Genomic DNA, 15,655 nt, shown 5'->3' with positions numbered 1-15,655 from the left:
CATAAAACTGGCACCTCTAATTCCCATACCAGTTTTTGGGGAACCATTTGGTAGGGTGATGGTAGACTGTGTAGGACCTTTACCAAAAACAAAAATGGGACACCAATATATACTCACCATCATGGATGTGGCTACTCAGTTCCCAGAGGCCATTCCTTGAGAACAATTTGTGCTAAGGTAGTGGTAGAGAAGTTAACCCAGTTCTTCACTAGATATAGAATACCGATTGCAATTCAGCTGGATCAAGGTTCTAATTTTATATCGAAAGTTTTTCAGCAAGTTATGGGTAATTTGGGTATAACACGGTTAAAATCTTCAGCACACCACCCACAGGACAGGGAACTTTAGAAAGGTACCATCAGGCCCTCAAAACAATGATTAGGGCATACTGTCTATCCCATGATTGGGATAAAGGGCTAGAATTTCCTTTGTTTGCCACTAGGGATTCACCTAATGAGTCTACAGGTTTTAGTCCTTTTGAATTAGTTTATGGACATGAGAAAAGAGGTCCTCTAAAACTAATTCAGAAAAGGTTTTTAAGAGGGACGAATCTTCTGTACTAGATTATGTATCCGAGTTCCAGGAACGGATCACGAGAGTTTGCAAAGTGGCTCAGGAACACCTTAAAGCTTCCCAAACAACTATGGAAAAATGGGCAGACGAGCACGCAAAGACCCGTACATTTCAACCAGGGGATGAAGTGTTAGTATTGCTATCTTTACAGGGCAAACCGTTGAAAGCATGGTTCAGTGGTCCATATAAAGTGGTCAAGAAAATTGTTAAGGTAAATTATTTAATTGACACCCCAGATCACCGGAAAAAGAATCAACTGTGTCATATCAATATTAAAACAATATTATCGCCAAGAGGAGGATTCAGCAAGCATAGGTATGTCAGGTGCAGGGACAGTGAAGAATGAAAGAGATAGTCAGGATGAGGCAGAAGGAGGCCTATGCAATTCTCAAATTGAACCTCCTACTATCAGGTTAGCTAAAACTGAATTGCTAGGGAGATTGAACACTATGCTTTAATATTTAGATGCAGAACAAGAAGACCTAACAAGGCTACTCACAGCATTTAAAAGAGTCTGTAGGGATAAGCTAGGATGTACAACCTTAGCCACACATGATGTGGATGTAGGGGAATCCTTTCCTATAAAACAGCATCCTTACTGCTCAAGTCCAGAGAAACAGGCACAGGTAAAAGAAGAAATCTAATACATGTTGGAAAACTACCTAATAGAACCCAGTCAAAGCAGCAAGTTTACCAGTATTATTAGTGCCTAAACCTGATTGTTCAACTAGACTTTGCATGGACTACAGAAAAGTCAATGCAGTAACAAAGGCAAACTCCTACCCAATCCCTCACTTGGAAGACTGTATTGACAGAGTGGGCAGTGCCATGTTTCTTACAAAAATAGATTTGTTAAAGGGATACTGGCAAGCTCCTCTAACACCCCGAGTTAAAGAAATATCAGCTTTTGTCACACCAGATGTTTTTTTCCAGCGCCGAGTGATGCCATACAGGCTAAGGGGTGCCCTAGCCAGGTTCCGGAGCTTGAGCAGCAACTGGCATCACTGCGGTGTATCCACGAGGCTGAGCTTCATGGAAAGCACATTTATAGATGTGATCACCCCACAGCTTAAGTGTACACAGGCAAACAGGAAATAGGTAGCCACCAGTCAAGAACCACCGGGCAGGTAGTGCAGGAGCCCCCTGAGTCTATCTCACTCACTAACCTATATTCTGAATACTGGAGAGTGATGGTTCCTCTGAGGAGCGCAGCCAGAGTCTGCTGGCTCAGCTGTACAGGGGGGCAGGAGGAAGATTGGAAAAACAATAGTGGTAGGGGATTCAATAGTTAGGGGAACAGACAGGCATTTCTGCACCACAGACGTGAATTCAGGGCACTAGGGTCAAACATGTCACTAAGAGATTGCAGAGTACTCTAGGAGGGGGGTGGAGGGTGAACAGCCAGTGGTCACGATCCACATCGGTACCAACAACATAGGTTGAAAGAGGGATGAAATCCTGCAGGCAGATTTTAGGAAACTAGGAAAGATACTAGCAAGCAGGACTTTAAAGGTAGTAATCTCTCGATTACTCCAATACCACACACGTGAGCATAGAAATAGGAGGATAGAGGTGGTGAATGTATGGCTGGAGGTATGGCGCAGGAGGGAAGGCTTTAGATTCCTGGGACACGGAATTGGTTCTGGGGCAGATGGGACTTGTACAGGCCGATGGATTGGTCCTGAACAGAGGCGGGACCAATATCCTTGTGGGGCGATTTGCTAGTGCTATTGGGGAGGGGTTAAACTAACTTGGCAGGGATGTGGAAACCAGGAGGTAATATTGGAGAGGAAAACCAAGGTGCACAGTGAATTGGGCAAGACAGGTTATAGTACTAGAGTAGGAAATACTAAGATATTAGGTGGGGTTGGAATAAGAGGGAATGTAATAAGGTCTCAATTAGGTTTACAGTGCATGTATATGAATACGCAGAGTATGGTAAATAAGGTTGGTGAGCTGCAGGCACAGACCAGTGACCCGGGTTCAATTCTGGGTACTGCCTGTGTGGAGTTTGCAAGTTCTCCCTGTGTCTGCATGGGTTTCCTCCGGGTGCTCCGGTTTCCTCCCACAAGCCAAAAGACTTGCAGGTTGGTAGGTAAATTGGCCATTATAAATTGCCACTAGTATAGGTAGGTGGTAGGGAAATATAGGGACAGGTGGGTATGTTTGGTAGGAACATGGGATTAGTGTGGGATTAGAATAATTGGGTGGTTGATGGTCGGCACAGACTCGGTGGGCCGAAGGGCCTGTTTCAGTGCTGTATCTCTAAACTAAACTAAACTAAACATAACCTCGTGGAAATATGAAGTTGTGGCAATAACAAAGACCTGGCTCAAAAAAGGGCAGGACTAGGTATTAAATATTCTTGGATACAACGTGTTCGGGAAAGTTAGGGAAGGAAGTAAAGGAGGAGGAGTAGCAGTGTTGATTAAGGAGAACATTACAGTGCTGAAGAGAGAGAATGTCCTAGAGGAGTCAAGGACAGAATCCATTTGGTTAGAGCTAAGAAACAATAGAGGTACCATTAATTGCTGGGTGTGTTCTTTAGGCCACCAACTAGTAGAAAAAGATATAGAAGAACAAATTTCCAAGAATTAGAGTAGTTATAATGGGGGACGTTAATTATACTAATATTGACTGGGATAGTAATAATGTAAAGGACAGATAGGGGGACGAATTTCTAAAGTGGGTTCAGGGAAATTTTCTAGATCAGTATGTTTCAAGTCCAACAAGGTAGGAGGCATTGCTGCATCTGGTTCTGGGAAATCAGGTGGGTCAAGTGAATCAAGTGTCAGTAAGAGAACATTTAGAGGACAGTGACCATAGCATCATAAGGTTTATGTTAGCTATGGAAAAGGACAAGAAGCAATCCAGAGTAAAAATAACTAACCGGAACAGGGCCAACTTCAATGGAGTGAGAACGAATATGGCCCAAGTAAATTGGAATTAAAGATTGGTAGGCAAAACTGTAACTAAACAATGGGTTGCCTTTCAGGAAGAGATAGATTGGGTACAATCAAGGTACATTGTCACGAGGGGAAAGGTAGGACAAATAGATCCAGAGCTCCCTGAATGCTATAGAGTAAGATGAAGCAGAAAAAGCATGCTTATGACAGATACATGGTGGATAATACATTTGAGAACCAGGCTGAGTATAGAAGAGTCAGAAGGGAAATACAAAAACAAATGAGAAACAAAGAGAAGAATGAGAGGAAACTGGCAGCTAACATGAAAGGGAATCTAAAAGTCTTCCATAGGCAGATAAATAGCAAAAAGATGGTAAAAGGAGGAGTGGGGCCGATTAGGGATCTAAAAGGGGATTTTCACATAAGGAGCATGGCTGAAGTACTAAATGAGTACTTCACACCTAATCTGTCTTTACCAAGGAAGATGATGTTGCCCAAGTCATAGTGAAAGATGAGGTAGTTGAGACACCCAATGGGGTAAAAATTGATAAAGAGGTATGAGATAAACGATAGGCCACCAGAACTGGATGAGATGGAACCAAGGATACGGAAGAAAGCAAGGGTGGAAATCGTGGTGGCACTGGTCATAATCTTCCAATCCTCCTTAGAAACAGGGGTGGTGCCAGAGAACTGCAAATGTTACACCCTTGTTCAAAAAAGGGCATTAGGACAAGCCCAGCAACTACAGGCCAGTCAATTTAACCTCGGTGAGAAAGCTTTGAGAAATGATAATTCTGGATAAAATTAGTCACTTGGACAAATGTGGGTTAACTAAGAAAAGCCAGGATGGATTTATTAAGGGCAAACTGTGTTTAACTAACTTGCTCGAGTTTTTTTGATGAGCTAACAAAGAGGGTTGATAAGGATAATGCGGTTGATGTGGTGTACATGGACTTCCAAAAGGCATTTGATAACAGGCTTGTCAGCAAAGTTAGAGCAGCCCATGTATAAAAGGGACAGTGGCAACATGGATATGAATTTGGCTGAGTGATAGGAAACAGACAGTAATTGTAAATGGCTGTTTTTTGGACTGGAGGAAGATATATAATGGGGTTCCTCTGCTTTTCTTGATATTTATTAAAATGACCTGGATTTGGGTGTACAGGGCACAATTTCAAAATCTGCGAATGACACAAAACTTGGAAGGATTGTGAACTGTGAGGAGGATAGTGATAAACTTCAAGAGGACAGACAGGATGGTGGAATGGGTGGACAAGTGGCAGAAGAAATTTAGTACAGAAAACCGTGAAGTGATTTATTTTGGTAGGAAGAACGAGAAGAGGCAATATAAATTAAAGGGAACAATTCTAAAGGGAATGCAGGAGCAGAGGGATCTGGGGGTATATGTGAACAAATCATTGAAAGGTTGCAGGGCAGGTTGAGAAAGCAGTTAATAAAGCATACAGGATTCTGAGCTTTATAAATAGGGGCACAGAGTACAAGAACAAGGAAGTTATGATAAACTTGTATAAAACACTGCTTTAGCCTCAACTGGAGTACTGTGCGCAGTTCACTTTAGGAAGGATGTTATGACATTAGAGAGGGTGCAGATAAGATTCATGAGAATGGTCCCAGGGATGAGGAACTTCAGTTACATAGATAGAGTGTAGCAGCTGAGGCTGTTCTCCTTGGAGGTGAGGATTAAGAGGAAACTTGATAAAGGTGTTCAAAGTCATGAGGCATCTGGACTGACTAGTTTAGTTTAGAGATACAGCACTGAAACAGGCCCTTTGGCCCACCGAGTCTGTGCTGACCATCAACCACCCATTTACACTAATCCCATATTCCTACCACATCCTCACCTGTCCCTATATTTCCCTACCACCTACCTATACTAGGGGGCAATTGCTAACGGCCAATTTACCTATCAACCTGCAAGTCTTTGGCATGTGGGAGGAAACCGGAGCACCCGGAGGAAACCCACGCAGACACAGGGAGAACTTGCAAACTCCACACAGGCAGTACCCGGAATTGAACCCAGGTCACTGGAGCCGTGAGGCTGCGGTGCTAACCACTACGCCACTGTGCCGCCCCAAAAATAGGGAGAAACTACTGTTCCCATTCGCAGAAGAATCCAAAACTAGAGGATACTGATTTAAGGTGATTGGCAAGAAAAGCAACTGCAACATGAGGAAAAAAATTTTATGCAGCGAGAGGTTAGAATCTGGAATACACTGCCTGAGAATGTGGTGATAGCAGATTCAATTGAGGCCTTCAATAGAGATTTGGATCTGAAGAGAAAAAGATTGCAGGGCTATGGGGAAAAGCGGGGGGAGTGGGAGTAGGTGAGTTGTTCTTGCAGAGAGCTGGTGAGGACACAACAGACTGAATGGCTTCCTTCTGTGCTGTAACCATTCTATGATTCTAAAGTTGTCCTATTCATGTCTGGGGAAGGTGAATCTAGATCGGCAACGAGATCACATGGTCAGAAGAATAAAATGGCAGCCCCAAGCAGCAATCTTCAATATTCGTGGCACTTTGGTTTTGGAAGTTACAAATCAAACAACTTTGCCTTTGCAAGATGCTGTCCAATACAAATGGAGAATGAGATGATCTATAGCATTCAACTAGTTTCTGTGCTACAGGTGCTGAGGACTAAGAAGGTCTGTGGAGGACGTATAGCTTGGGCTGAAGAATGGAAATAAAGGAATGAAGAAGTATTTTAGAACTTTGTTTGGTGGGAGTCAAGGAATAGCTATACAAAGCTTTCTACCAGGAAATTAATAATGAGGCAGACCAGAATAAATTGTACATGGTATGTGGAAGTGTCCTTGAGGAGCCAAATGCTATACTAGTTTAATGTTTTTGTCATGCAGACCCCCCACCTGCCAAGGATACGGCATATTAATCTCGTCATATGAACACTGATTTTAAACTGTTCAGAGTGAAGAAAGAACTTGTTAAAAAAAAAATCACCAAACACTTGGCTGGAAAAACATTTGCATACTAACAGACAGTGCTTGGAAGGAAAGACAAAGGACTATTCCCTGGTCCACTTAACCCAAAATGGGCTGTGATCACCAGACGTTGAAGGGAGGACACTCATATTCCAGGATGACTGCTAAGATGGCAGAATCCACAAACAGAAGTGGTCACATAACTAGCCTGCTGGACAACCTGGGGTTTTTTTGAATTGTGCCACAGAGAAAGGCAGAGGGCTGTTTGAACTGGAACCTGGAGCAAGGAAGCCTCTCTCTCTTTCGTGCTTTCTCCCAAGCCACCGGACCCATGGAAGACACGTAAACCTTAAGAGAGAAAAGACTCCGACCTCGAAACAAGTTGAAGCGTGCACTGGGCCCCAACGAATTGCAAGTCTGACCGGCAACCAAAGATATCACAGCAAACTCAAAGGACAGTTTAATAGAAACCCATCTGTTGCCGCAAGCTTTTCCCTTTTATTTTTTTCTACTTTTCTGTCTCTATCTGCATGCGTGTTTATCGTGTATGCATGCTAGCATGGTCGCATTGCTTATTCGTAGTCGGTAACCGGATTAGAGTTTAAGATTACTAAACTTTTACCTTTCTTGTTTAAATCTAAGGAAACCCGTTTGATTTCTTGGCCTTACAATTGGAGCAGTGAACAAGGATTCACTAAGGGGGAGCTAAAAACATGATGCTTCTAAAATTAAACTCTGTTACGGCTAAACCAGGCAAAGGCTGAGAGGGAACCCCTTGACTTTCTCGCCTGGTCGTAACATCTTATTAACATATAGCTAATCTAAGCCTTCATTTACAATGGTACATTTTAATTTGTGAAGCCCAATGAATAATGGTGTGAGGACAAATCGATGTGGCACACAGGCATTGCTTTTTTTTTTAAGTCACTCTCCTCTATGGATTATTTTTGAAGGAGTCAACAGAAAAATATACAATTTATATCTGACCAAAATGGATTAGACAGTTAGATTTATTTTTTAAAAACTCATCTCTGGCATAGTTCAAAGTGATATTTTCATTAGAGATCCCAAACAATTTTAAGAGGAACCCAATCATAGACCTAAAGTCTAAAATTTCAAGCAATTACATTTGCTTTGTGAATGACTGCAGTTTATATCCAGCTATAATTAGTTAGAGCAGTGGTTTTAAAGAGACCTGTCAAGTTAGCAATTAAACATTATAACTATAATGCAGACAAGGAAATCTGCTAGTAAAATGCCAAAAATATGTTGGCTCATGATTGTACTAGATCAGTTTCAGCATGCCAGAAGTCAATTTAAATGCAGAGATATTTATACTCATGTACTGCAACTGAGTTGTTTTTTTAAAAAAACACTTAAGTAATGGATTAAATCAGACTAAGCCCCCAAAGTTGGGGAATTTCAAAGCAGCAGTGATGTAGAGCAGGGAAGCTAGGATGAGTACTTAATCACATTGAAGATGTTGTTTTGCAAGCCTGAATCCTTCCTTATTCAAAGATAGGCATATTATTTTTAAACCTTTCAGATTCATATAATTAAATTTATGATGCCTTGATAAATTGCTGCATCATACATTTAAGAATTTCTTTGTGGCATTTATATTCTACTTTCCTTTATGTTATTGCAGCTTTGACTTTTCAACATTAAAATAGCATAAATTATAATAACATTCACAGCATGGTTTTAAACTCTGCATTGCATACTGTTCTCGGGTGACCAATATGAAGAGAGGAATAAGCAACTGTTGAGTTTTATTATTAAAGATTGCATGCAAAGGATCTGAACAGATATACACTTTATCCTGATTCATATACTGCACATAAATCACAACAGAAAATCTTATTCAAACTAAAATATGCAAACCGGAGGGGAAAACAAAGCTAGAATATTGCTTAGAGATCATCTTTACAGGAACAGCAAGGAATGTAGCAATAGGTAGAAAACGCAAAGCATTGGTTTCTGCTCTATCAGTAAAGCTCATGACTGGACTCATTTGAAACAGATCGAAAGTCTCTTAAGATCTCAGTAGGTCTGTGCACTTACCTCAGTTTCCTTTTTCTTTTTCTGCATATCTTCCAATTTCTTCTTCTTGCTTTCAGGCATTAAATCATCCAACCAGCTAAGTTCTCGTTTGGTAAAGCAGAAGTCCAAGAGTTTACGAATAAACACCAGAGCAAGAACCTGCAAACAATGTTAGCAAAAGATCACTTTGGTCCATCCCCACCCCTTCCGCGTTTCGCAATTGTTTTTCTTGTTCCCTATTGTTTGAACCTCTTCCACTCTCCCTCTCAATTTAACATCACCTGCATCTAAGTGTTCGTTTGCTTTGCGTCTTGCTGTACCCTCTTTCAGGATGCCTTTTAGTACTTTACCCACAATGGAGGTTAGGCTCATTGGCCTGTAGATGGTGAATCGTTCCTGTGTCCTCATTTAAAGATGGGTGCTGTTACCTATTTTCCCATCCTTTGACATGACTTCCATTTCTAACAGATTTCCAAATGATGGCAACAAGAACAATTTCACTCATTCGGTCTTGCCTTAGTTTTCTCAGCCAATACGTAACCACCTTATCCAAATATTTAACTTCCTTCAGCAGTTTCTATAAATGCCATCACTTTTCGGAGGCGGGGGGTCCAGTGCTGATCTCGGAGAATGCGATCTTCAAATCATGCTCACCCCCACACCCGCACTCAGCAGCACTTAAAAATCCAGCCCAAAGTGTTCAGAAAAAAATAGGAAAGGGAAAAAGGGAGGTGAGGTGCAGTACTGATTAGGGAAGACATTGCATGAGAGGGGTTTAGACAGGGTAAAATTGAGCCAAAGATTGACAGGAAAAATTGTAACAGAACAATGGGTTATCTTTAAGATGATGTTTTAGGTACAGGCTAGGTATGTTCCAACAAGGAAGAAAGGAAAGGGAACCAAAGCCAGGGTTCCTTGGATGACAAGGGAGATAGAGAATATGATGAAACAAAAAGAGGGTGTATGACACATATCAGGTGAATTCTTCAAGTGAGAACCAGGCCAAATACAACAAGTTGAGAGGGCAAGTGAAGAAAATAATAAAACTGCCAAACAGAGTATGAGAATAGAACGGCACTTAAAATAAAAGGTAACTCTAAAATCTTCTACCAGCATGTAAATAGTAAGCAGGTAGTCAGAGGTGGGATGGGCCCTATTAGGGATAAAGAAGGTTATATATACTTAGAGGCCAGGGCAAGGCTAGAATACTTAATGAGTACCTTGCATTGGTGTTTACCAAGAAAATGCTGGTAAAATATCAGTAGTATATAAAATATCAGAGATGATAGAGGTAATGGATGGGGTGAAAATTGATAGGTAGTATATACTGGAAAGGCTGGCTACACTCAGAGTGGATAAATTGCCTGGTCTGGATGGTTTACATCCCAGGTTACTAAAGGAAGTGGGAGTGGAGATAGCAGAAGGGCTTGCCATAATCTTCCAATCTTCCCTGGATAAGGGGGAGGTGCCAGAGGATTAGAGTATGGTAAATGTGACTTTTTTTTTTTTAATTTTTTCATGGAATGTGGGCACTGCTGGCTAGGCCAGAATTTATTGCCCACCCCTAAGTGCCCTCGAGAAGGCAGTGGTGAGCTGCCTTCTTGAACTGCAGCAGTCCTTAGGATGCAGGTGCACCAACAGTGCTTCAAGAAAGGATATAAAAGACATTCCTAGGCAAGTCAGTTTAAAAATCAGTGGTGGGTAAGGTTTTATAAACAATAATCAGGGAAAAGATTTCAACAGGCACTTGGAGAATTCTGAGTTAAGTAAGCAGAGCTGGCACAGATTGTGCTTGAATAATGTAATGGAATTTTTTGATGAACTAACAAAGAAGGTTGATGAGGGGAAAGCAATGGATGTTGCCTATATGGATTTTTAAAACGTGTTTGGCAAAATACCACATAAAAGGCTAGTTAACAAAATTGAGGCTCATGGAATACGAGTGTCAGTGTCAGCTTGAATACAAAATTGGCTTAAGGACAAAACATAGCAAATCATGGTAGATGGTTGATTTTCAGATTTGTGGATGGCAAATAGTGGTGTTCCCCAAGGTCCAGTGCTGGACCACTGCCTTTTTTGATAGATATAAATAACTTGGATAGTGGAGTACAGAGAAAAACTTCAAAATTTGCCACTGATACCAAACTTGGAAGTGTGGCAGACAGTGAGGATGACGCCAATCGATTACAACGGGACATAGGCTAGCTGAATGGGCAGGCAAGAGGCAGATGAAATGTAATAGAGAAGTGTGAGGTAATGCATTTTGGCAGAAGGGATAGGGAAACGCAATACAGACTTAATGGCACAGTTCTACAGAATGTGCAGGAGCACAGGGAGCTGGAGGTTCACACGCATCGATCTTTGAAGGTGGAGGACAAATGGAGAGTGCAGTTGGCAAAGCATATGGAATCTTGAGCTACATAAATAGAGATGTTGAGTATAAAAGCAGGGAAGTTATGCTGGACCTGTTTAAAACTCTAGTTAGGCAGCTCTGGACACCAAACGCTAGGAAGATGTGAGGATCTTTGAGAGGGTGCAGAGGAGATTCACCAGAATGGTTCCAAGGATGAGGGATTTTACTTACAAGGTTGGGTTGGATAAGCTGGGGTTCTTCTCCTTGGAGCAAAGGAGATTGAGGGGAGATTTGATAGAGGCGTACAAGTCTATGACAGGTTTAGATAAGGAAGACAAAGAAAACCTGCTCCCATTAGCTGATAGTGCAAGGATTAAGGGACGTAGATTTAAGGTTTTGGGCAAGAGATGCAGGGGGATGTGAGGACGAACTTTTTACACAGCGAGTGGTAATGACCTGGAACTCGCTGCCCATGAGGCTGGTGGAAGCGTAGACGATAAATGACCTCAAAAGGAAACTGGATGAGCACTTGAGGGAAACAAACCTGCAGAGTTATGGGAATAAAGTGGGGGAATGGGACTGATCATATTGCTCAACAGAGAGCTGGCTTGGACTCAATGAGCTGAATGGCCTCCTTCTGTGCCATAATGACTATGACTCTGCTCCCTGCCCCACCCCACAAAAATCAAGTTCAATACTAGTAAAGTTTAATTGTTCCAAAGAACATTCTATTGCCATAAGCATGACCTCAGACTTATTTTGCCAGTTGATTTTAAATAGCCGCCCTAAAAAGATGTTTTCATTCTCATTTCCCCCTCTTCCGCCATTATTGTAACAGTTTTGGCCAGAGAGTTTACATTCTAGCCAACACATTTATCCTCAGCTACCTTCAATGCTGTTTTTTTCATCACCGACATGTTGGCTACTCATACAATGAGAGCAGTTTTGTTTCCTATTCTCTCCTTCTAAAACAGAGTTTCGCTGAAATGATTTCAACAAAGGCGAGCAGGCAGTGGAAACACTGACTACAGCCAAGGAACAGAAAAGGATGCAAGATAATGATGGGAATTATTTATAGACCTCATGCCAGTATTGATGAAATGGGGGGAATTTATAAATGCAGTGATGAGGCAGCAGAAAAATGTGGTTGTAATGGAACATTTTAATTTTCATGCATGCTGGGAGAAATAGTGAAGCACAAACAGTAAAAGCAACAATTTTCAAGAATTGATACGGGACATTTTTCTGGAACAATGGAGGTGAAATTGCATAGAGCTGGCCTACCGGCATGAACTGGGTGCATGGAATGATAGCTGCAATGGACCAGGTAGGCCCAAGTCACATTTGATATTGGGCCTCAGTTAAATTAGACTGGCGAGCTACAAAGAAGAGTTCAATTTTGGGCCACCGCCAAAGGTGTAGGTAGGTTCTGGGAAAGGTTGAACGATTGAGAGAAGAATGCAATTGATTGGAAAGTCAGGAGGATGTGATCAGGAAGGCAGGGGAGGGATCATGCAAAGGCTAGCAACTGCCTTTGGGACTGCTGTAGAGCTGGGAGGAGCTAAAAAAAATGCATGGGCTATCAAAGCTAATGGTAAAAGTTTTATAACGAGCCTGGTAAGGGGGAATGTAGACCCATTAAAGATAAATGCAAGTGACACTATAATGGACAATAAGAAAATGGCAGACTTGTTAAATGATCACTTTCTATTAGTTTTCACAGTGGAGGAAGAGGACAAAATAATACCAGCCAAACAAGAAAACCTAAAAAGGAGTCAAGGGAAGGAACCTAGTGGATTTAATGCAAGTTTTTAAAAAAAAATTGGTAATGGAGAAAATAATGGAATTTAAGATAGACAAAATCTCTAGAACATGATGGTTTCCATCCCAGGGCATTAAAAGAAATAGAAGTGTTCTATATCTATGGATGTTGTCTAGATAGATCTCGAGAAGACATTTCACAAGGGTCCGTACAAGATATTAGCAATAAAAGCACACAGAATTTGAAAAAACTTTGTGACATGGGTTGGAAGATAGGATACAGAGACTAGGGCTGGGGTCTCAGCCTTTCACTGTACATGTCAATGACTTTGATGAAGGAAGAGAGTTATATATCCAAGTTTGCAGATTGCACTGTAAATTGTGCAGATGGGAGCAGGAAGTTACAAAGGACGTAGGCAGATTAAATGAATGAATTCCATCTGCTAGTTTTGCATGCGAAACCGTCACTTTGGACCTGAGAAAGAGAAATCAGAACATTTTCTTAATTATGAAGAGACTCAGAGCTGTGCAGCAGTGAAGAGATTTAGGTGCCCATGCACATAATTCTCAAAGCCAAGTGGACAAGTACAAAAAGTAATCAAAAAGGAAAAAAATGTCGGCCTCTAAATGAAGGGTCTTGGGATACAAAAGTGAGGAAGTGACGCTCAAGTTGTACAGAGCCTACATCAGACCCCAGCTGGAACACTGCCAACAGTTTTGGGCACGGCGACTCTGCAAAGATCATATTGGCCTTGAAGGGAGTGCAACGCAGATAAAACCAGAATGATACAGAGAGAAAAGGGTTAAACATGAACACTGCATAAACTTGCTTTGTATTCCGATGAATTTAGAAGGTTGAGGAGTGATCAAATCGAGGTGATAATAAGGTGATTCCAATGACGTGTTTAAAGGGAGATTTGACAGACTAGATATAGAGAAACTATTTCTGCTGGTGGGGGAAATCCGGAGCAAAATTATAACTAGATCATCAGGAAGCACTTTTTCCTCAAAGTAGTGGAAATCTGGAACACTCTACTGCCCTTCCATCCCAAAAGGTTATGAATGTTGGGTCAACTGAAAATTTAAGACTGAAATCAAAAAGATTTTTGTTAGGCAAGGTTTTCAAGGGATACACAGCAATGGCAAGTAAATGGAGTCGAGGTGCAGAGCAGCCAAGATCTGACTGAACAGTGCAAGGAGCTGAATGGCCTATTCCTGTTCCTATCCAGTGACTTGAATATAGCTGAGTTCATGGTTGGCCAAGGCTGGGCATTCAAATTACCATTATTTTGTAAAAATGGACTGTCTCCTATTAGTACCTATTATGTTAACTCACAATGTCAAAGTATAGACTCATTCAGATTAGGTCAAAGGCTGACAATGGGATCATATCTTTCCACATCACAGCTTGCCTTTTTGACAGAATGAAACAACACAAAATTAATACAAAGCCATTCTAACATTGTCTGTGGAGTTCTCCTGTTAATCCTTAATGCAACAAATTAAATAGTTTAACAGTCATCTATAAATCTAAGACTAGAGAGTTACATTATAAAAATAATACAATGAGAATGACCAATAATCTCACCATCATGGGAAAGACAACCGCAGCAGCTGTAGCTTTAATGACCCAAAGAATAACAAGACAGGTAAGCTGAATAACTGTGAAGATATGGACTTTCCACAGTGGCACGTAGCGCAGGTAGATTAAGTCAGGCTGGTGTTTAGCAGGCATCCCAAATAACTTTATACGATCAAAAAACTGGTGAAATAAATTAGTTGGCCGTTAGTAAATGGATAATGTTCATAGAAAAAAAATGAAAAAACTGAAAGATTATTGAAACTATATTATTCATGGTCACAAATACCTGAATCCCTTTTAAAGAAGAAACACCCATGTAAAGAAAGACACCATAAAGCACTGGCATTGGGATGAACTGCAAATAAGAATGGTCAGTTATTAATTAACAATTGCTTTAATAGGCAATGTTATATATTTTGTAAATACTAAATCCCTCCACTGAGCAGTGAATTTGCAGCTAAAACACTACATAAATTTTGGATTAGCACAGTGTACTTGGTAACTTAAAAGTTGCCCAATATTCCAGAAATAATTTCCTGCTGTAGAATAAGTACGCATCATCAGAATTTCAAATTCTTCCACTCATAGAAAATGGTGGCTTTTATTAAAACCTGAATCTCTAACACAGATAGTTCATTATAACAACTCAGAAAATGATACAAGATACGAAAAACCATTCAGTACCTCCGTCTTACCTTTAGAACAGAAGTCATAAAAACAGACAATCCCATCAGGATGAATATCAGTAAGCCTGTAACTCTCTGCTCTCGGATACCCAGGAATTTGGGCTGTTCACCTGGTGCTGAGCACTCTGATTCCACCTTCAGGCTATTGACATGGCTGATAGAGAGGACAGTGGCAGCCACAAACCAGGGAAGGCCCATAATTGAGCATACTCCCAGCATGATAGATACCATCAACAAATCAAGGTGATAACCACAACCTTTCTGCAAAACAACAAACAAAATTTCAGTATATCATCTTTCTGTACATTAGGCCAAAATAAAGAATGATGGTGCTTCCAAGTTTGTAAGAGGCCAGGTGGGCACTACACACACTTTTATCAAAAATGTGAAATATCCTAAAATTACCCATTGGTATTTACTGTTCTAATTAAGAAAAAAACATGTGTTTCTTAGGAAGAAAACAAAAGTAACAGAAATTATTCTCCCAAATGAGAGGAAACAGCAATGGTGTCTATAGCTCCCAATAGGGCAAGAGCTACTACCAGTCAAGGCAAGTCTGCATGTAAGAGAAAGCCCAGGACCAAGGTCTCAATGTAAATCATTTAATGCAACTTATAAAGGTGTCATTCCTTGTTGGCAACCTGGGCCAATGCTAGTGGATTAGAATATACCAGATACAATCATCTCAGAAAGCCCTTTCTTTAAGGTTATTCAGAGAAATCATTGACAGTAAGAGCTGTAAAAAGCTTATTGGTTTTACTTTAGCTTACAAAAAAATATCCACAAACATACAA

At 40.9% G+C, this 15,655-nt stretch overlaps 1 protein-coding gene across 1 annotated transcript in view; it reads right to left on the bottom strand.

Annotated features, from left to right (window-relative positions):
* The window catches only part of LOC137380633 (sodium bicarbonate cotransporter 3-like), a 249,305-nt gene that overhangs the window by 28,884 nt on the left and 204,766 nt on the right, over positions 1-15,655 (bottom strand). The window contains exons 16-19 of the mRNA XM_068052777.1: positions 14,871-15,122; positions 14,462-14,530; positions 14,182-14,355; positions 8,501-8,638 (exon numbers count right to left, since the gene is read on the bottom strand). Of these exons, the coding sequence (XP_067908878.1) occupies positions 8,501-8,638; positions 14,182-14,355; positions 14,462-14,530; positions 14,871-15,122 (633 nt within the window). The remainder of the gene's footprint in view (positions 1-8,500; positions 8,639-14,181; positions 14,356-14,461; positions 14,531-14,870; positions 15,123-15,655) is intronic.

This window comes from Heterodontus francisci, chromosome 2 (genome assembly GCF_036365525.1).
Source record: "Heterodontus francisci isolate sHetFra1 chromosome 2, sHetFra1.hap1, whole genome shotgun sequence".
In the NCBI taxonomy this organism is placed as follows: domain Eukaryota; kingdom Metazoa; phylum Chordata; class Chondrichthyes; order Heterodontiformes; family Heterodontidae; genus Heterodontus; species Heterodontus francisci.
Note: the sequence above shows the minus strand (reverse complement) of the source record. Positions and strands in the feature narration are given on the sequence as shown.